A 20,697-nucleotide genomic window follows, 5' to 3' on the forward strand; every position below is an offset into this window, starting at 1 on the left:
ATCCAGGATGCATGCAAGGAAAGAGAGAAGCGTGAGCGTAGAGGAATGCATTGTCTGTCGCCACTGTAAGGTGCATCTGGGAAGTTAATCATTCAGAATACACATCCTGCTGGTTAGAGACTGAACAGCACAGGTCAGGCGTGAGCTAATCGTTGCTCGCCCGTTACCGGGCACCTGTGGTATAGCAGCGTCTAGCACTACAGACAGCATCACCCGAGGGCAAGGCACAGCTATATCACAAAGCAAAAATGCCCTCCCTTCCTTAGCGAGAGTCCCGTGTGAAAGCAAACACCAGCGCCTAGCCCGAGATGTGCGTGTGAAGATCACAGCTTGGTGTGGAAGGGGGATAGGGAATAACGTGCTGCAGGCAGAGCGCGGCCTTGCAGGGGCCTGTGTGATGCTCAGGTTAGGGTGCGGCATTTGCATAGAATAACTTTCCTTTCATCACAGAACCAAGTCCTATGGGACGCACATCTATAGCATCAGAAAAGCAACAAATAAGACACTGGGGCGGCTTAGAGAGACTGAGATAAAGGGAGACATTTACTAAGCAGTGATAAGAGCGGTGAAGTGAGCCAGTGGAGAAGTTGCCCATCAACCAATCAGCAGCTCTGTATCATTTTATAGTATGCAAATTATAGATGTTACTTCAGTGCTGATTGGTTGGTTGCCATGGGCAACTTCTCCACTGGCTCACTTCTCCACTCTTATCACTGCTTAGTAAATGTCCCTGAAAGTACCAACTGCAGTTTTTCAAACACAGCCTGTAACATGGCAGTTAGGAGATAATTGGTTGGTACTTGATCTCTCTCCCAACTTTGATAAATCTGCCCCAGGCTCTTATTATTAAGCAAGTAATTAAAGCCAATATCCGATGGGATTGCGTCACATTTGTAACATGGTAATAAAGTGCACTTATCGGCCACAGGCAGTGGTGGCAGCTCACCGTTATAAGGATGAGGCCTTGTAGCACCGTAAATACCACAAATGTCTCCAGTGTCCCCCTGCGCTTAAAGAGACACAGCTGCCGCAGAGATTTCCACTGGGTATCCGGTGAGATTGTGGACAGTTAGAATGTCCACAGTTTCCAAATGTCGACACAGACATTAGGTCGATAGGGAAAACGTAACCATTCACACATTGCCAAAAATGTTCAGTGTCAACATTTAACATGGTGACACCAGAATGTCGACAGCACATTTTTGCATTATTTTTAGGGTTAGGCTAAAACATGCAAAAAATAAAAAAATAAAAATAAAAATGTATGTCGGCATTCTGGCATAGACAACCACACCAGCAATTGTGAATGTTGACATTTTCCTTGTTGATCCGATGTCAACATTCTGGACGTCTACTTTACATACTACACCCTACCTCAGCAATCCATGGCGATTTTTAGGCACACGCCAAGGACTCCTACTGCATAGACGAGGATGCGGAACACAGACATATAGGTACTTGCATTGTTACATCGTAGTATCCTCACAAGCACTACAGCCTTCCCCCCCCCCCCCAGCCAATTAAAAGCTGACGGAAGACCTCAGTTAAACAGCTGTCGTGCCACAGGGTATTTAAATGGCATTAATGGTCTGATAATAAATGACATCTCTACAATTAACAAATTGCCTGTAACGAGCAGGATCCTCAACACAAATGACTTGTACAAGAGTCATAAATCGCATGACAAAGTGGATGAAGGGCTTTCAGTGGTGTCATATTTATCATATAAATACGGTATAATGTGGGGGAGCCAGGGCGGAGATTACAGCACAGACTCCAGTCATTCCGCTCTGATCACCTGTCGCTTACACAGCGGAGACCGCCATCCTGTAATCCGAGATAATATTCCAGACTGCAGAGAAGTAATTCAGCGGTAACCAGCGTCATCACTGAGGTACATCATACCTCGCGCCTCTCTGAGGACTCCAGCTCTTAGTCAAATGAGAGGCTGAACAATGGCTAAGCCCAAAAAGCAGTCCCCATACGCAATTGCACCCTGACAGCAGGAGATCATATGTTATGGTACTCCTACACAGTATGAGAGGTGTGTACGAGTGCTTGTGTGTAGTCACATGACTTATTGTATACAGTCTCTGCATAGCACTGTGCCCCGCCTCTACTGTAGAACACAATTGTATTCTGCCTGCAGGTGCTCAGGACTCCCCCCCCTAGAACGTCTCCCCACTACAGATCACAATCACATATGTGACAGGTGATGGACTTTAGTACTGATTATTATTACCCAGCATTACAGACAACCAGAAGATTCTGTTCTGGGGTGACAGTGCGTAAGTATACATAACTAGTGCAGGCCCCTGCAAATACGTCTCTAAAATCACACGTCAGTACCTACACTAGAGATGTGACGCCTGCACGCGTTTCCACCGCACTGCTGTGTAAGAGAGCGTACAATGGGGGAGATTTACCAAACCCTGGAGAGAGAGAGAGATAAAGGATCAGCCAGTCAGCTCCTTACTGCCATGTTACAGACTAGGAGCGGATTGGGTGGTACTTTATCTCCGCCCACTTTAGATCTCTCCGAGGCTTAGTGCATAGACTCCTTATGTCTCTCCACTTTGTTTTTTTCCAAGGCTTAGCACAACTCTCCTTTTATCTCTCTCCAAGCTTTGATAAATATCCCCCAAAGTACCTTAGCCTTCTCAGCAGTCCCCAAGACGATTGTTATTCACACTTTGTGCATTTTAACTATATTAAGAGTACATATAAGAAACTTGTGGCTCTACAGCTGTTGCGGAACTACAAGTCCCAGTGTACTGTACTTAAATCAGTGGGGGAGGTGGATCAAGCACTGGAGACCATGCAGAGAAACAGCTGCTGTCATTTATCTAGCACAGTCTTTGAAATTACAGACGCGTTCGCTCTCTCCAAGGCTTGATACACCTCCCCCAGTGTTCCTAATTCCAATAAAGCGTTCTTGCCTGACTTGTGCTGTAACACTTTTTCGGCTGTATAGAATAATAACACCAGTATGTGACCCTCCTAACGATGCGTGCACACAATAACTCTGGGTAACACTATCGCACACCATGCAGGCACTGAGCGATTAGTGACGGGCAGTGGGACGTTAGTGAACAGTCATTAGAGGCCTTGCAGTACCCTTTGGTGGAGAGTCATGGGAACAGAGGATGAATGGCAGAAAACACTTGGCTTTGTGCGCCCTTCTAGGCGGAGGGGGTGAGGTACCTTCACATACACATACACGTAAGACGGAAGAGAAGAGAGACGAGATACGAAGCGTTAACTACACAATGAAATTGTCTGCACACTAGCGTGACTGCACAAGTATAGATTATATTCAGAAGAGGCATTATGGTGCCATAAAGCAGGTTTCTGGGTACAGTTGTATCCAAAGCAGACCTGTGTCAGATCAAAGGGCAACAGTGACTGATGACATGACTGAAAAGCACAGACGTCACAAACAGAGCGCACTGTATTTAGTAAAAAGGTCATATTACAGCCATCCAAAACCAGCAAACTCAGCTGTACAGTCTGAAAGGCAGCGGATCGATTGGTGTGAAAATGTTGGGGCCCAAGATCTTCTAAGTGTCTTGCGCGTTTCGTAGGCCTGCAACCGTTTTAAAGCTTCCGATGGCTTTCCGGGAAAGGAGCAAACTCAGCAGGGACAAGGGGTTTCCTGAGACCAGAATAGAATAGTGGGGGAACAATGGACGCCCTGCGGCCTGAGGATTACTCATGAGGCTGGAATGCATCATCCAGAGAGCGCATCAGTGGTCAGCGCAGCCTCCACCTAAAGTTTATGCGGAACGCTATGATCACAACAACTAAGCGCGGTAGGAAGAGATCCGGGGGACTCGATAAAGGATTTTAACTGAAGTATGAGGGAAAACTAAAATTCAGATACAGAAATTTCAGCCTGAAAGTGGACCCCTACCCTGTGCTAGCCCCACCTTGCTACAGACAACAAGTCTACACTTCCCATAATAATACATTCATATTGCTCGACTTGCACTATACGTTGGCATGTACACCTGGCAATGCATTATCCATTGCCTACCACAAGGTGGCACCAAAAACCTGTGAATGACCGCTATGAGCAAAAACATATTCCATTCATAGATGCCTATTTAAAATGTTGCTGCACATCTCAGCGCAAAGTCTAATCGGCAATTTAGAACGGTTCAGCTGTGCATTCGTCCAGATTTGCGTTTGATGACTTTCAGGGAAGAAGCTATTATTGCAGATGGTCTCTAATACAGCAACGAACTACCTCAAAGGCCTGGTCATATACTTCTGTTAAACGGCATCATTGCAGGGTGTAAGACACGACCAGAGTTTGTTTACAGCTGAACATTTGTACTTTCTCATTTATCTATTTCCACTGAACTATTAGAAGGGAGAGGTTATAGCAGAATAACGACTGATTAAGGCTGGCCATTCACTGCAGTGAGAATGACGGAGGCCCCTCCTATATCCCCAGGATGCTGTACTGAGCTGGGAGCGATATCACTTGTAAGTCGCAATGAGCAGCGGTCTTAGGGGCAGCCAATCAGCTCCTACAGATGTGTCCTCATTCATCTTTACCGCAGTCACGCCAAACAGCCACTCTCGGCACGCCAGGACCTTCTAGCGTCAGGAGTCTTATTTGCAGAACATGTGTCTTAGTCACAAGGCAATGCGACTAGGATGCACGAGGAGACTGCGCTGATTAATGCGATATATGACACTTGTATCTGTGTGTGTGACGAGTCTGAATCTGTACATGAAGTGCTGCAATGTAGCATCCGCAGCTTTCTTCCAATACAATATACAGGCGTCATATTACATTACTCAGGAGAGTCGCCTGGCGTGTCTTATACCCCTTTTCCACTAAAGCACGGGTCGCAGCCGTGTCGCCCGACACAGCTGCGACCCGTGCTACAGCCCCTTTTGAACAGCACTCACCAACCCGGCATATTGCAGGGTTGGTGACGCTAATACTGACGCGGCAGAGGCGGCGCTGGGAGATCACATGATCTCCCAGCGCCGCCCTCCCTATACACTGTGAACGGGAGCCGTGTCGCCTCGACACGGCACCCGTTCACACTAGACAGCTAGCCATGTTGAACACGTGTTCAACCCGGCTAGCTACCCGGGTAGGATTCCAGGATCACTTGATCCGGGAATTTGCCGGGGAACCCTTTTCCACTAGGGCAAAACACGGGTAAATGCGCGCCCCCGCGCATTTACCCGTGTATCTAAGAGCTAGTGGAAAAGGGGTATTAGTCACTTCGCAATGCGAATAAGACGCAGAGACGTACGGCACCTGGCGGCTCACTCATGCCAGGCATCACGCGCTGCGCGGTGTATGGAGGATGGATACAGGAGGACACATCTGTAACGGTCACTTTTCAAACACATGACACTTAGGAGCCGATTGGCTGCAGCACCATATAAGATCAGTAACAAGTGATAACAAGATTATCACTCGTTGTTACATCTGCCCCTAGACTGGTGGGCTGTTCCTATAGGCTGAGGATAAGGAAGCCAGTCTACCTGCAGGACATTCCATGGAGGAGCATACGCAACTTTGAGCAATTACGGGCGAATCAGAGCTGGACGCATGTCTAATTGGCGCTGGGTGGGTGTAACGGTATCCGGACTCCAGGTCGACACCAATTGGTCGACACGGGCAAGGTCGACGTAAGAAAAGGTTGATGTGATTTTTTAAATTTTTTTTTTAAATACTTTTTCATACTTTACTATCCACGTGGACTACAACTGGGAACGGTAACCTGTGCCGAGCGCAGCGGTAACAGAGCGAGGCACCTTGCCCGAAGGTTCCCGGTCACATTACGGAGAAAACGACAAAAAAAAAAACACATAAAAAAAACTCACGTCGACCTTTTTCTAAGTCAATTTTTTTTCAGGTGTCGACCTAAGGCGCGCCAACCAATTGGTGTCGACCGCGAGTCCTAGACCCGGTGTAACTGGGTGTCTGGATTAGCGTTGGATAGCATGCAGAAGGAATTGTGGACTATACGGAGATGTGAATCAGGTGGGTTTGGCGCACGGAACGCGATGATGTCTAGTTTCACAATCTGTTGATTTAGTCATTTATTTTGTTTGTTCTGGGGGGTGGGATAATTCATGTTTTTATCTTGGGTTATGATCGTGATGTATTTATTTTTACACCAATTTACTTTACATCTTGATGGGACGCTAGCAGTTTCCTCCTGGAGCGTTGTTGCAGTTTATTGGATCTGTTTCTGAAAACATCCTGTGCTTTTAATAAGACGGCTCATATATTTTCCCATATGTATGCTAATTAGTGATTCATTCAGGTATTTTTGGGAAACCATCTTTTCCCCCCATCCGAGTGTGCACCAGACTCATGAATTACTGATGGGCTTTGTACAAGTGGCATGTATGTATACACAACAAATGTTCTATCAACACCAGTAATCCCATCTAATTATATTTCTGTGCCGTAATTCACCACCGGTAATATAGGATATGGATATTGCTATGGTGATGCTGCTAACCAGTCACTTTATTACAGCCCCAAATCAGTGAACTGGAATGTGGGACAGACGTCCACAGTAGTATGGCAACGTGAAGGGAGCACTTGTCCCTTTATTCAGTATAGAGAGAGATGCTGTGAGATTCAAGCAAATCTGCTAGAATAACAAAACAAAAAGGAAAACCCAACACTGTAAGGGACAGAAAACTCTAAAAATGAAGAATTGAGGGGCTGAGGCCCCCGCAGGATTTCCTGTGCTCCTGGGCTGTAAATAACAACTTTATGCGGAAAGTGTCCTGTATTCTGGGGGCAGCTCAGTCACCTCTATAGATGAGGCAATGTCAGACACACTGCTGGGAGACTTCCACACACTACACACCACATCCGCCCTGCATTCATCCAGCTCAGCCTACAACTCCACGAACAACTCCCCCCCCCCCCCCCCCCCCCCGGTGAGCATTCATTAGCGAGGACAAGGATCTCATTCACAGGTTGAGGCACAGCGGGCGGCTCACGGACAGAGAGGTCACTGTACCTCGTACACCAGGCAGGACTGACCCACTCACAGCGCAGTATAGAGAGTTATACATGGTGGAGGCCTGGGAAATCGCAGGAGAGTGAACTGGAAATGATCTGTTGCTGAAGGTGCAAATTTTACCCCACTGCAACTTTAAGAACCTGGTTCTGACCGTGACAGTAGAAGCGGTAGGGCTGGCATTTAGGAGACATCCCTAACCTAGAACAACGGTCACTGCTATTGTGCTGGTGTCACCGTATTAGTATTCTAGTGTCCTGAGAGAAAACCAAACTAGCAAGACACATACAGACACTGAGAGCGAGAGAGTGCTACAGAGCGTTAGTGACAGAGTGCGACAGAGAGAAAGAGACAGCATGACAGAGTGCGACAGAGAGAGTGCTACAGAGCGTTAGAGCGACAGAGTGCAACAGAGAGAAATAGAGAGAGAGCACGACAGAGAGAGTGACAGTGTGACTGTGCAAGAGAGAGCGTGCGGCAAAATGCACGTCAGAGTGCGAGAGAAAGAGAGACAGCGCGACAGAGCATGACAAAGAAAGACAGCGCAACAGAGAGAGGAGCGCAGAGTGATTTAGACACTGAAAGCAAGAGAGACCGTGAATGTGGGGGAAATGAATCACAGACAGAAAGTGAGAGTGACACAATGAGAGAGTCCGACGGACAGAAAGCGAGAGTGTAAGAGAGAAACAGGAACGTTAGAGTCACAGACGTTCCGTCCACATTGCACGGTAACAGAACTCTGACTGTAACATAGCAGCTGAGTGCGGGAGGCGATGAGCTGGAGGTTACCCCGGCCGCAGTCTCCATGACATCATCACGTTGGAGAACTTACCATGATTTATGGAAAACACAGATACGCTGACATGTTTACAGCAGAGGGGACAGCTGCCGAATTATCCCCCCATGTCTCATGTATGCCAATCACCATTCCACCGGCCTGGGTGGCAGAAGAGGCAGCCCGGACCCTGCCAAGCACAGCACCGAAGCCTCTGCCAGCGGGGACTACAGCACACAGGAGCTTACATCTTCTCAGGCCAACAGTATACTCAGCAACCACCCCGTTATTATGTGCAAGGTACTACAGAGTAACACACACGGGGCGAGGGGTTTACCATTCACACACTGGAGCGCAAAGAGCTTACACTCTAAGCACGCCAGGCTTCCTCCAATGACAGGAAGCAACCCTCCCCCCCCTGATAGTAACCAATCCTTCCTATGGACACACTGCTGCACTAACACCTTTATCAGACCATTTGGGGAGATGCACCAAGCCTTAAAATAAAAATTTACTTACCGATAATTCTATTTCTCATAGTCCGTAGTGGATGCTGGGGACTCCGAAAGGACCATGGGGAATAGCGGCTCCGCAGGAGACTGGGCACAAAGTAAAAGCTTTAGGACTAGCTGGTGTGCACTGGCTCCTCCCCCTATGACCCTCCTCCAAGCCTCAGTTAGAATACTGTGCCCGGACGAGCGTACACAATAAGGAAGGATTTTGAATCCCGGGTAAGACTCATACAGCCACACCAATCACACCGTACAACCTGTGATCTGAACCCAGTTAACAGCATGATAACAGAAGGAGCCTCTGAAAAGATGGCTCACAACAACAATAACCCGATTTTTGTAACAATAACTATGTACAAGTATTGCAGACAATCCGCACTTGGGATGGGCGCCCAGCATCCACTACGGACTATGAGAAATAGAATTATCGGTAAGTAAATTCTTATTTTCTCTAACGTCCTAGTGGATGCTGGGGACTCCGAAAGGACCATGGGGATTATACCAAAGCTCCCAAACGGGTGGGAGAGTGCGGATGACACTGCAGCACCGAATGAGAGAACTCCAGGTCCTCCTCAGCCAGGGTATCAAATTTGTAGAATTTTGCAAACGTATTTGCCCCTGACCAAGTAGCTGCTCGGCAAAGTTGTAAAGCCGAGACCCCTCGGGCAGCCGCCCAAGATGAGCCCACTTTCCGTGTGGAATGGGCCTTTACAGATTTTGGCTGTGGCAGGCCTGCCACAGAATGTGCAAGCTGAATTGTACTACAAATCCAACGAGCAATCGTCTGCTTAGAAGCAGGGGCACCCAGCTTGTTGGGTGCATACAGGATAAACAGCGAGTCAGATTTTCTGACTCCAGCCGTCCTGGAAACATATATTTTCAGGGCCCTGACTACGTCCAGCAACTTGGAATCCTCCAAGTCCCTAGTAGCCGCAGGCACCACAATAGGCTGGTTTAAGTGAAATGCTGAAACCACCTTAGGGAGAAATTGAGGACGAGTCCTCAATTCTGCCCTGTCCGTATGAAAAATCAGGTAAGGGCTTTTATAGGATAAAGCCGCCAATTCTGAGACACGCCTGGCTGAAGCCAGGGCTAACAGCATTACCACTTTCCATGTGAGATATTTTAAGTCCACAGTGGTGAGTGGTTCAAACCAATGTGATTTTAGGAATCCCAAAACTACATTGAGATCCCAAGGTGCCACTGGAGGCACAAAAGGAGGCTGTATATGCAGTACCCCCTTGACAAACGTCTGAACTTCAGGAACTGAAGCTAGATCTTTTTGGAAGAATATTGACAGGGCCGAAATTTGAACCATAATGGACCCTAATTTGAGGCCCATAGACAGTCCTGTTTGCAGGAAATGCAGGAATCGACCCAGTTGAAATTCCTCTGTAGGGGCCTTCCTGGCCTCACACCACGCAACATATTTACGCCAAATACGGTGATAATGTTGCACAGTTACATCCTTCCTGGCTTTGATCAGGGTAGGGATAACTTCATCCGGAATGCCTTTTTCCTTCAGGATCCGGCGTTCAACCGCCATGCCGTCAAACGCAGCCGCGGTAAGTCTTGGAACAGACATGGTCCCTGCTGGAGCAGGTCCTTTCTTAGAGGTAGAGGCCACGGGTCTTCCGTGAGCATCTCTTGAATTTCCGGGTACCAAGTCCTCCTTGGCCAATCCGGAGCCACGAGTATAGTCTTTACACCTCTCCTTCTTAGGATTCTCAGTACCTTGGGTATGAGAGGCAGAGGAGGGAACACATATACTGACTGGTACACCCACGGTGTTACCAGAGCGTCCACAGCTATTGCCTGAGGGTCCCTTGACCTGGCGCAATATCTGTCCAGTTTTTTGTTGAGGCGGGACGCCATCATGTCCACCTTTGGTTTTTCCCAACGGTTCACAATCATGTGGAAGACTTCTGGGTGAAGTCCCCACTCCCCCGGGTGAAGATCGTGTCTGCTGAGGAAGTCTGCTTCCCAGTTGTCCACTCCCGGAATGAACACTGCTGACAGTGCTATCACATGATTTTCCGCCCAGCGAAGAATCCTTGCAACTTCCGTCATTGCCATCCTGCTTCTTGTGCCGCCCTGTCTGTTTACGTGGGCGACTGCCGTGATGTTGTCCGACTGGATCAACACCGGCTGACCCTGAAGCAGAGGCCTTGCCTGACTTAGGGCATTGTAAATGGCCCTTAGTTCCAGGATATTTATGTGAAGTGACGTTTCCATGCTTGACCACAAGCCCTGGAAATTTTTTCCCTGTGTGACTGCTCCCCAGCCTCTCAGGCTGGCATCCGTGGTCACCAGGACCCAATCCTGAATGCCGAATCTGCGGCCCTCTAGGAGATGAGCACTCTGTAACCACCACAGGAGAGACACCCTTGTCCTTGGAGATAGGGTTATCCGCTGATGCATCTGAAGATGCGATCCGGACCACTTGTCCAGCAGATCCCACTGAAAAGTTCTTGCGTGGAATCTTCCGAATGGAATCGCTTCGTAAGAAGCCACCATCTTTCCCAGGACCCTTGTGCATTGATGCACTGACACTTGTCCTGGTTTTAGGAGGTTCCTGACTAGCTCGGATAACTCCCTGGCCTTCTCCTCCGGGAGAAACACCTTTTTCTGGACTGTGTCCAGAATCATCCCTAGGAACAGTAGACGTGTTGTTGGAATCAGCTGCGATTTTGGAATATTTAGAATCCACCCGTGCTGACGTAGCACTACCTGAGATAGTGCTACTCCGACCTCTAACTGTTCCCTGGACCTTGCCCTTATCAGGAGATCGTCCAAGTAAGGGATAATTAAGACACCTTTTCTTCGAAGAAGAATCATCATTTCGGCCATTACCTTGGTAAAGACCCGGGGTGCCGTGGACAATCCAAACGGCAGCGTCTGAAACGGATAATGACAGTTTTGTACCACAAACCTGAGGTACCCTTGGTGAGAAGGGTAGATTGGGACATGGAGATAAGCATCTTTGATGTCCAGAGATACCATATAGTCCCCTTCTTCCAGGTTCGCTATCACTGCTCTGAGTGACTCCATCTTGAATTTGAACCTTTTTATGTAAGTGTTCAAGGATTTTAGATTTAAAATTGGTCTCACCGAGCCGTCCGGCTTCGGTACCACAAACAGCGTGGAATAATACCCCTTTCCCTGTTGTAGGAGGGGTACCTTGATTATTACCTGCTGGGAATACAGCTTGTGAATAGCTTCCAATACTGCCTCCCTGTCGGAGGGAGACGTTGGTAGAGCAGACTTCAGGAACCGGCGAGGGGGAGACGTCTCAAATTCCAATTTGTACCCCTGTGATACTGCCTGCAGGATCCAGGGGTCCACTTGCGAGTGAGCCCACTGCGCGTTGAAATTTTTGAGACGGGCCCCCACCGTGCCTGAGTCCGCTTGTAAAGCCCCAGCGTCATGCTGAAGACTTGGCAGAAGCGGGGGAGGGCTTCTGCTCCTGGGAAGAGGCTGCCTGGTGCAGTCTTTTTCCCCTTCCTCTGCCCCGGGGCAGAAATGAGTGGCCTTTTGCCCGCTTGCCCTTATGGGGACGAAAGGACTGAGTTTGAAAAGACGGTGTCTTTTTCTGCTGAGAGGTGACCTGGGGTAAAAAGGTGGATTTTCCAGCCGTTGCCGTGGCCACCAGGTCCGATAGACCGACCCCAAATAACTCCTCCCCTTTATACGGCAATACTTCCATATGTCGTTTGGAATCCGCATCATCTGACCACTGTCGCGTCCATAACCCTCTTCTGGCAGAAATGGACATCGCACTTACTCTTGATGCCAGGGTGCAAATATCCCTCTGTGCATCTCGCATATATAGTAATGCATCCTTTAAATGCTCTATAGTTAATAATATACTGTCTCTATCCAGGGTATCAATATTTTCAGTCAGGGAATCCGACCAAGCCACTCCAGCGCTGCACATCCAGGCTGAGGCGATTGCTGGTCGCAGTATAACACCAGTATGTGTGTATATACCTTTTAGGATATTTTCCAGCCTTCTATCAGCTGGTTCCTTGAGGGCGGCCGTATCGGGAGACGGTAACGCCACTTGTTTTGATAAGCGTGTGAGCGCCTTATCTACCCTAGGGGGTGTTTCCCAACGCGCCCTAACCTCTGGCGGGAAAGGGTATAGTGCCAATAATTTATTAGAAATCAGCAGTTTTTTATCGGGGGAAACCCACGCTTTACCACACACCTCATTCAATTCATCTGATTCAGGAAAAACTACGGGTAGTTTTTTCACACCCCACATAATACCCTTTTTTGTGGTACTTGTAGTGTCAGAAATGTTCAACGCCTCCTTCATTGCCGTGATCATGTAACGTGTGGCCCTACTGGACATTACGTTTGTCTCCTCACCGTCGACACTGGAGTCAGTATCCGTGTCTGTGTCGACCATCTGAGGTAACGGGCGCTTTAGAGCCCCTGACGGTGTTTGAGACGCCTGGACAGGCACTAACTGATTCGCCGGCTGTCTCATGTCGTCAACAGTTTTTTGCAAAGTGCTGACATTGTCACGTAATTCCTTAAATACGACCATCCAGTCAGGTGTCGACTCCCTAGGGGGTGACATCACTAAAACAGGCAATTGCTCCGCTTCCACATCATTTTCCTCCTCATACATGTCGACACAATCGTACCGACACCCAGCACACACACAGGGAATGCTCTGATAGAGGACAGGACCCCACGAGCCCTTTGGGGAGACAGAGGGAGAGTTTGCCAGCACACACCAGAGCGCTATATCTGTATAGGGATAACCTTATATAAGTGTTTCTCCCTTTTATAGCTGCTGTATTTATATTAACTGCCAAATAGTGCCCCCCCTCTCTTGTTTTACCCTGTTTCTGTAGTGCAGGACTGCAGGGGAGAGTCAGGGAGCCGTCCTTCCAGCGGAGCTGTGAGGGAAAATGGTGCTTGTGTGCTGAGGAGATAAGCTCCGCCCCCTTCACGGCTGCCTTTTCTCCCGCTTTTTTTAGGAAAACTGGCAGGGGTTAAATGCATCCATATAGCCCAGGAGCTATATGTGATGCATTTCTTTAGCCATATAAGGTTTAAACCGTGTTTTATTGCGTCTCAGGGCGCTCCCCCCCAGCGCCCTGCACCCTCAGTGACCGGAGTGTGAAGTGTGCTGAGAGCAATGGCGCACAGCTGCGGTGCTGTGCGCTACCTTATTTGAAGACAGGAACGTCTTCTGCCGCCGATTTTTCCGGACCTCTTCGCTCTTCTGGCTCTGTAAGGGGGCCGGCGGCGCGGCTCCGGGACCCATCCAGGCTGAACCTGTGATCGTCCCTCTGGAGCTAATGTCCAGTAGCCAAGAAGCCCAATCCACTCTGCAGGCAGGTGAGTTCGCTTCTTCTCCCCTTAGTCCCACGATGCAGTGAGCCTGTTGCCAGCAGTACTCACTGAAAATAAAAAAACCTATTTAAACTTTTACTCTAAGCAGCTCACTAGAGCCACCTAGATTGCACCCTTCTCGTTCGGGCACAAAATCTTAACTGAGGCTTGGAGGAGGGTCATAGGGGGAGGAGCCAGTGCACACCAGCTAGTCCTAAAGCTTTTACTTTGTGCCCAGTCTCCTGCGGAGCCGCTATTCCCCATGGTCCTTTCGGAGTCCCCAGCATCCACTAGGACGTTAGAGAAAAAGAGATACATTTCATAGTGATAAAGTACCAGTCAATCAACTCCTAACTGCCATGTCACAGGCTGGGTTTGAAATATGACAGCAGGGAGCTGGTTGGTTGGCACTTTGGGGTCTATTCATGAAGCAGTGAAAAGAGTGGAGAAGTGAGCCTGTGGAGAAGTTGCCCATGGCAGCCAATCAGCTGCTCCGTACAATTGTACAGTATGCAAATCATAAATGTTACTTCAATGCTGATTGGTTGTCATGGGCAACTTCTCCACTGGTTGACTTCTTCACACTTTTCACTGCTTTATGAATAGACTCCTTAATCACTGTGAAATGTATCACTTTTCAAGGATTAGTACATCTGGCCCCATGTCCTTTATTCTGCAGTGTAAAGGGGGGGATTCACACATTATCCGTCACGCTGGTTCCTGACAGGGGCTCTCCACGGATGTTCTATTGAGTCACAGACAATCAGTGGGAATCACATTTATATAGGATACCTGGACGACCCATTTCACCAGCATAAAAGAATACATTAAACGCACTAACGGCGTAATATAATATATAGTATAGTACAGTATGCTTATAGGTTTGGAGGGTGCAGCTCATATTGTGCGCCTCTGAGGGCTATTACAGAGCAGACATTGAGGGACACAACCCTCTAGGCCAGGCCTGCCCAACCTGTGGCTCTCCAGCTGTTGTGAAACTGCAAGTTCCACCATGCTTTACCAACTGATCATTGGGAGGCTATGCTGGGACTTGTAGTGTCACAACAGCTGGAGAGCCACAGGTTTGCCAGGCTTGCTCTAGGCGCTCTGCACAGACTGCGGCAGATTCTGCCATAGGGGCGGGGCTTGTGATGTCACAGGAATAAAAAGACGTACTACAGTGTAACATTCGGGATTTGTGGGATGAGCCGTTTGCAGTACGCGCTGGGTGGGGAAGTTTTTACTCCAATACACTGCAGTAAAACTTCAGGGTTACACTTAACAGTACATTTCACCCTTGTGCTTCACGTATGAACAGATTAACCTGTGTTTAACAAGCATTATTATCTCTTTAACACGGGTACATTCAAATACCAGTTAAATAGGAACCAGCATCCCTGAGGCATGAGGCACTGTGTACTCCATGCAGCTTTTAGGAACTAGTAGCATTAAGGCATTGAATCCTAATGATAGGCAGAATTCTCATTAATACTGGACCAGCCCATAACATGGTTTCCTGCCGTGTGCACACCCACCTCGCGGGCCCACCACAGGCTATGAGCGAGTTTCAGGCAGGAATAAAACAGCACTACCTGAATTACTCCAGCCTCGCTCTACAGACTTGTGGGAGGGGATAAATCCATACACCAAATCCATTGCTGCCTAGAAATACCCGAGACCGGCGTCCCATCACTAAGAAGCAGACAGACGGGCAGAGCGCAGACAGCACCTGACTGAACGGTGATAGAGGAAAAGCTTCATCATGATGTGCACGGATCCAGGGACCTCAAGGTCGTTAGGAAACAGATAATTCTCACAATGGGCCTCATTCAGATGTGGTTGCTGATGAGATTGCTGTTGCTTTTTTTTGGCGTCCACAATTGCAACTAAATGATAATATGGGCAGAAGCTAACATAAGCATAGAGGCCCGCTGCCTCGTCCTTTCCGTCCGACTGCGTACAAATGCCGAAACATCATCGGTACCAACAACACAAATCGGGTCGTCACGCAGATTCTAAGTGTCTCTGAAGACGCGCAGGCTGAGCTGCTCTTTCCGGGATGCCGAGGGCTCTCCAGCTGCAAGTGAGGTCGCAACTGCTAATTTATGCATGCCCAGAAAACAGCGTCTGAACGGCTATGATACGCGTTCACCTGACCACTCCCGCTACCACCCCCCAAACGCCGTCTTCCTTATCACTCCCTTTGCCACTAACCCCTCATTGCTTACGCTATCGTAATTCACTGACTGCGGCTCAGACGCATGCGCAGTACGAAAAAACACAGACCGACTTGGGTACTCCAGCAGCATCTAAATGAGGCCCAATGAGTCTTACATGTTCTAGAGAAGACAGGTATTTGGAACGGTAGTCACGTATCCCAGCGTTGAACTATTATTATCTTCTGTTATCCATCACTTTAGAGCCTGAAGAGCTATATCTTTTAATAGAGTTACAGACTGGAGCGCCACTGGCACAAGATCCACGGAAAGATCTATACACACACGTATATGTATTTTAAGCAAAAGCGGAACATTCTACAGAGGACAGACAGATGTACATACTGGCCGAAGCGTTCGATAAACGTATGATAATGAAAAAAAATAATCCACGGAGATGTTAAAATCAGAAGAAGATGCAGAGACAGAAACGTCACAATTCCAAAAATACATTCTTTTTTTTATACTTTTGTTTTCTTCTTCTCAATCTTTTTCCAAACACTTCCTACAAGGCACATTATCCCAGTGCAGCTGGGGAATCCAGACTGCGCATATGTAATAACCCCAGGGGGCAGACTGTGTGACGGACTGTCAGCGTACAGCGAGTAGCTTGCAGGTAGAGCAGGGACGTACGCCAGCGCACCCCTTACCTGACACGGAGACGGTGTGGGCCCTTACGCCGTGTTTCTCGTTGTTGGCCAGCCTGTAAGAGAGAGGGTTGTATCTGTGAATGGTGCACATTCTTCATGGTAACAGAGAGTCTGTATTCATTCTCACAGGCTACCTTCTGTAATTAGCCGGACTGAACCATTCCTCGCGAGGGAGGTGGGGGGATTACACAAGGGAAACACCAGTGACTCCTCCTGCTGATCTGACATTTAACAGCGGAGACTGCAGAGCTCACAGAGGACGTGTAAAGATTTTACTAGTTCCACAGCTGCGTTTCACATTAAATTCCCGCTACGCCGTGCGTTTGCTCTATTTTCAGAGCCAATTCATTACAGTACTAATGACACGTACAAGAAGAGCTCAGTGTGACGCTTACACTGGAATCAGTGATCCAGAAGTGGGCTGTGCGTGTGTGTGTGTGTGTGTGTGTGTATAAATCCTTATGTCTGGCCTGCACTTCCTTCCCTTACCAAGTTACTCAGTAAACTGAGTCTTCTCTATGTAAGCTATAAACCTCAGCTCTGTTCTTACAGAGAGAGAGAGAGAGAGAGAGAGAGAGAGAGAGAGAGAGAGAGAGAGAGAGAGAGAGAAAGTAGTGAGAAGGGGGGGGGGGGGGGGGGAGGGGTAAGGGGGAGACCCTAAAATGTATGTAAAAGAAAACAGAAAATCCAACTACAAACAATAAACAAACTATCAGGAAAGTTGTCAGAACTGCAGATCTGTGAGCCTGTGGGGGGAGAACGGTCTCTATATTTCCGGTCTGTAATCAAGGACGTGTCAGGAAGCCCCTTCTGGCTGATACTATGGAGCTATTAGTGTCCGGCCCATGGCTTATTAGTTTGTGATATACAAAAGGCCAGTTGCCGAATCAAATTTATTGTCTTAAAACAGATGCTCGTGATAAGACAAGAAAAAGAAAAAAAAAATTTAAAAAATTACTTTTGTGGGGGGTTTCCTTGGCTTATCCGTTTCTGTTTCCTATTTGCATATAACTACAGCGGATAGGTCTCTCCAAAAAGAAAACAAAAACACTGTACAAAAACAAAAGTACTTACTTTGGTATAGACGGCAACGCCCGTTCACCTTCTGTGTAGAGAGAGAGAGAGACGTGTGAGCATCATCTTACACTACAACATATGCACAGACATAACGGACCGGTCACCTGCAGAGGGGATCCAAATTGAAAGTCGACAGTAACTAGGTCGACAATGTCTAAGTCGACCACTATTGGTCGACAGTAACTAGGTCGACAGGGTGTCTAGGTCGACAGGGTCTTTAGGTCGACATGTTCTAGGTCGACAGGTCAAAAGGTCGACATGAGTTTTTCACAATTTTTTTCTTTTTTTGAAGCTTTTCATACTTAACGATCCACGTGGACTACGATTGGAACGGTAATCTGTGCCGAGCGGAGCGAAGGCACCATGCCCGAAGCATGGCGAGCGAAGCGAGCCATGCAAGGGGACGCGGTGCACTAATTGGGGTTCCCGGTCACTCTACGAAGAAAACGACACCAAAATAACATTAAAAACTCATGTTGACCTTTTGACCTGTCGACCTAGAACATGTCGACCTAAAGACCCTGTCGACCTAGACACCCTGTCGACCTAGTTACTGTCGACCAATAGTGGTCGACCTAGACATTGTCGACCTAGTTACTGTCGACTTTCAATACCACACCCCCTGCAGAGAGTGGTAGCAGCCGTGTTGTAGGGCTGCCCGCTGACCGGGAGCTAAGCAAACACTGGTTCACCCCGCAGAAGGGCTGCCACCGCGGTGCGCAGTTACAGAGTGCACGGTTACTGCATACACAATGTATCACAAGGAGGAAATACCTGACCCAGGTAACACAATTGTGCCCTGTCCTCACTACCAGGAGCCTCTGCTGTTCTGTCCACTCTACACCCTGCCGTGGTGACAAATTTCCAGCATTCGGTGACACCGACTCACACGGAGTAAAACAAACAGGCAGCGTTTTCTGGCACGAAATGAAGGACGCTCTGCCAACCAGGTTACACTGTAATTAGCTGTATGACCAACCTTAGCAACGCGTTTCAGCAAGTGGGTTTTGCAGACCAGGCAAAGGAATCCGGGAACAAATAAACCCTCTATAGTGCAGGAGAGACTGGCCACAACATTAGGGAAATATAACGAGGCGGTCTGTAAATATATTCCCACGACTCGCTCAGCTGGCCACACTGGAGGCAGCCGTGCTGAGCAGGCCATGAACAATTCACAGGGATTTAGAGACTTCACAGAGGCACCAAGTGCCTCGCACCTCCCCACGAACATTGTGGTGTATTGACATTAAACCGGTTTCTCGTGAATATTTGTACAAAACTGGTCACTTTAAAGGCTTTTATTTATTTTTAATGGATGAGGCTGTTCCCAACCGCCAAACTCAGAATTAAATGGCGTTCACAACACTGGTCTTCGTCTGTGCTGGGACGGATCAGGCATTACAGAGAAAAGGAAGCTGCACTTAGCAGTACTTAACCCTATTCCCTGCCAGATTCCACCAACCAAATGCCTCCAATTATTGCTGGACTAAGAACAACAATCTCACGGGTTACATAAACAAGGACAGTCCCTGCTAATAGGGGTTTGGGGATTGCTCAGAGCTATGTACTACTGCGGAGGGGGTGGACAAACCAGGGAGGGCTCCCAAGGCAGAGATATATGAAATATCACCCAGCAATGACATTTAGCCGTCGCGGCTCACAGATTCATCTAATGTGACCTGGCAGATTACATTTATAGCCGCACATTTGTCCTTCTCCCAGATATGTTCAGCACGGAGCAAAATGATGGCTGTAATGAAGTTTCACCCAGAGAAAAACATACGATTGGCCATAATTATGCTGGACTTTTAACCCTTCATATAACGATGTTACATCTAAAAACGCAATAAAAGAGGCTTTAGTAAGATCAGGATTCCAATAGCGTTCCAGAAGATAGGAAACTGGCAAAACACTGCCGCTAAACTGCCACAGACGGACAGGCGCAGACAGAGCTAGTCAGTGAGTGTACAGTGCTATTGGGGCACAATCCGAGCAGCAAGGGGAGATTTACCAAAGCTTGGAGAGAGAAAAAAGAAAGTACCAACCAAATCACCCTTTAGCTTTCATGGTACAGGCTGTGTTTGAAAAAATAAGAATTTACTCACCGGTAATTCTATTTCTCGTAGTCCGTAGTGGATGCTGGGAACTCCGTAAGGACCATGGGGAATAGCGGGCTCCGAAGGAGGCTGGGCACTCTAGAAAGATTTCAGACTACCTGGTGTGCACTGGCTCCTCCCACTATGACCCTCCTCCAAGCCTCAGTTAGGTACTGTGCCCGGACGAGCGTACACAATAAGGAAGGATTTTGAATCCCGGGTAAGACTCATACCAGCCACACCAATCACACCGTACAACTCGTGATATGAAACACAGTTAACAGTATGAAACAATAGAGCCTCTCAACAGATGGCTCATCAATAACCCGATTTAGTTAACAATAACTATGTACAAGTATTGCAGATAAACCGCACTTGGGATGGGCGCCCAGCATCCACTACGGACTACGAGAAATAGAATTACCGGTGAGTAAATTCTTATTTTCTCTAACGTCCTAGTGGATGCTGGGAACTCCGTAAGGACCATGGGGATTATACCAAAGCTCCCAAATGGGCGGGAGAGTGCGGATGACTCTGCAGCACTGAATGAGAGAACTCCAGGTCCTCCTCAGCCAGGGTATCAAATTTGTAGAATTTTGCAAACGTGTTTGCCCCTGACCAAGTAGCTGCTCGGCAAAGTTGTAAAGCCGAGACCCCACGGGCAGCCGCCCAAGATGAGCCCACCTTCCTTGTGGAATGGGCATTGACAGATTTTGGCTGTGGCAGGCCTGCCACAGTATGTGCAAGCTGAATTGTACTACAAATCCAACGAGCAATAGTCTGCTTAGAAGCAGGAGCACCCAGCTTGTTAGGTGCATATAGGATAAACAGCGAGTCAGATTTTCTGACTCTAGCCGTTCTGGAAACATATATTTTCAGTGCCCTGACAACGTCTAGCAACTTGGAGTCCTCCAAGTCCCTAGTAGCCTAGGCACCACAATAGGCTGGTTCAGGTGAAACGCTGACACCACCTACAACACGGCTGCCGTGCTGAGCAGGCCAT

At 48.1% G+C, this 20,697-nt stretch overlaps 1 protein-coding gene across 10 annotated transcripts in view; it reads right to left on the reverse strand.

Moving 5' to 3' along the window:
• The window catches only part of PTK2 (protein tyrosine kinase 2), a 449,027-nt gene that overhangs the window by 88,024 nt on the left and 340,306 nt on the right, over positions 1 to 20,697 (reverse strand). For 6 of the 10 annotated variants that reach the window (XM_063921189.1, XM_063921188.1, XM_063921184.1 and 3 more), the window contains 3 exons: positions 17,596 to 17,626; positions 16,522 to 16,574; positions 3,118 to 3,204 (listed from right to left, as the gene is read on the reverse strand). In XM_063921189.1, coding sequence (XP_063777259.1) covers positions 3,118 to 3,204; positions 16,522 to 16,574; positions 17,596 to 17,626 — 171 coding nt within the window. The remainder of the gene's footprint in view (positions 1 to 3,117; positions 3,205 to 16,521; positions 16,575 to 17,595; positions 17,627 to 20,697) is intronic. The other 4 variants (XM_063921185.1, XM_063921183.1, XM_063921187.1 and 1 more) reach the window with 1 other exon arrangement.

This window comes from Pseudophryne corroboree, chromosome 5 (assembly GCF_028390025.1).
Source record: "Pseudophryne corroboree isolate aPseCor3 chromosome 5, aPseCor3.hap2, whole genome shotgun sequence".
In the NCBI taxonomy this organism is placed as follows: domain Eukaryota; kingdom Metazoa; phylum Chordata; class Amphibia; order Anura; family Myobatrachidae; genus Pseudophryne; species Pseudophryne corroboree.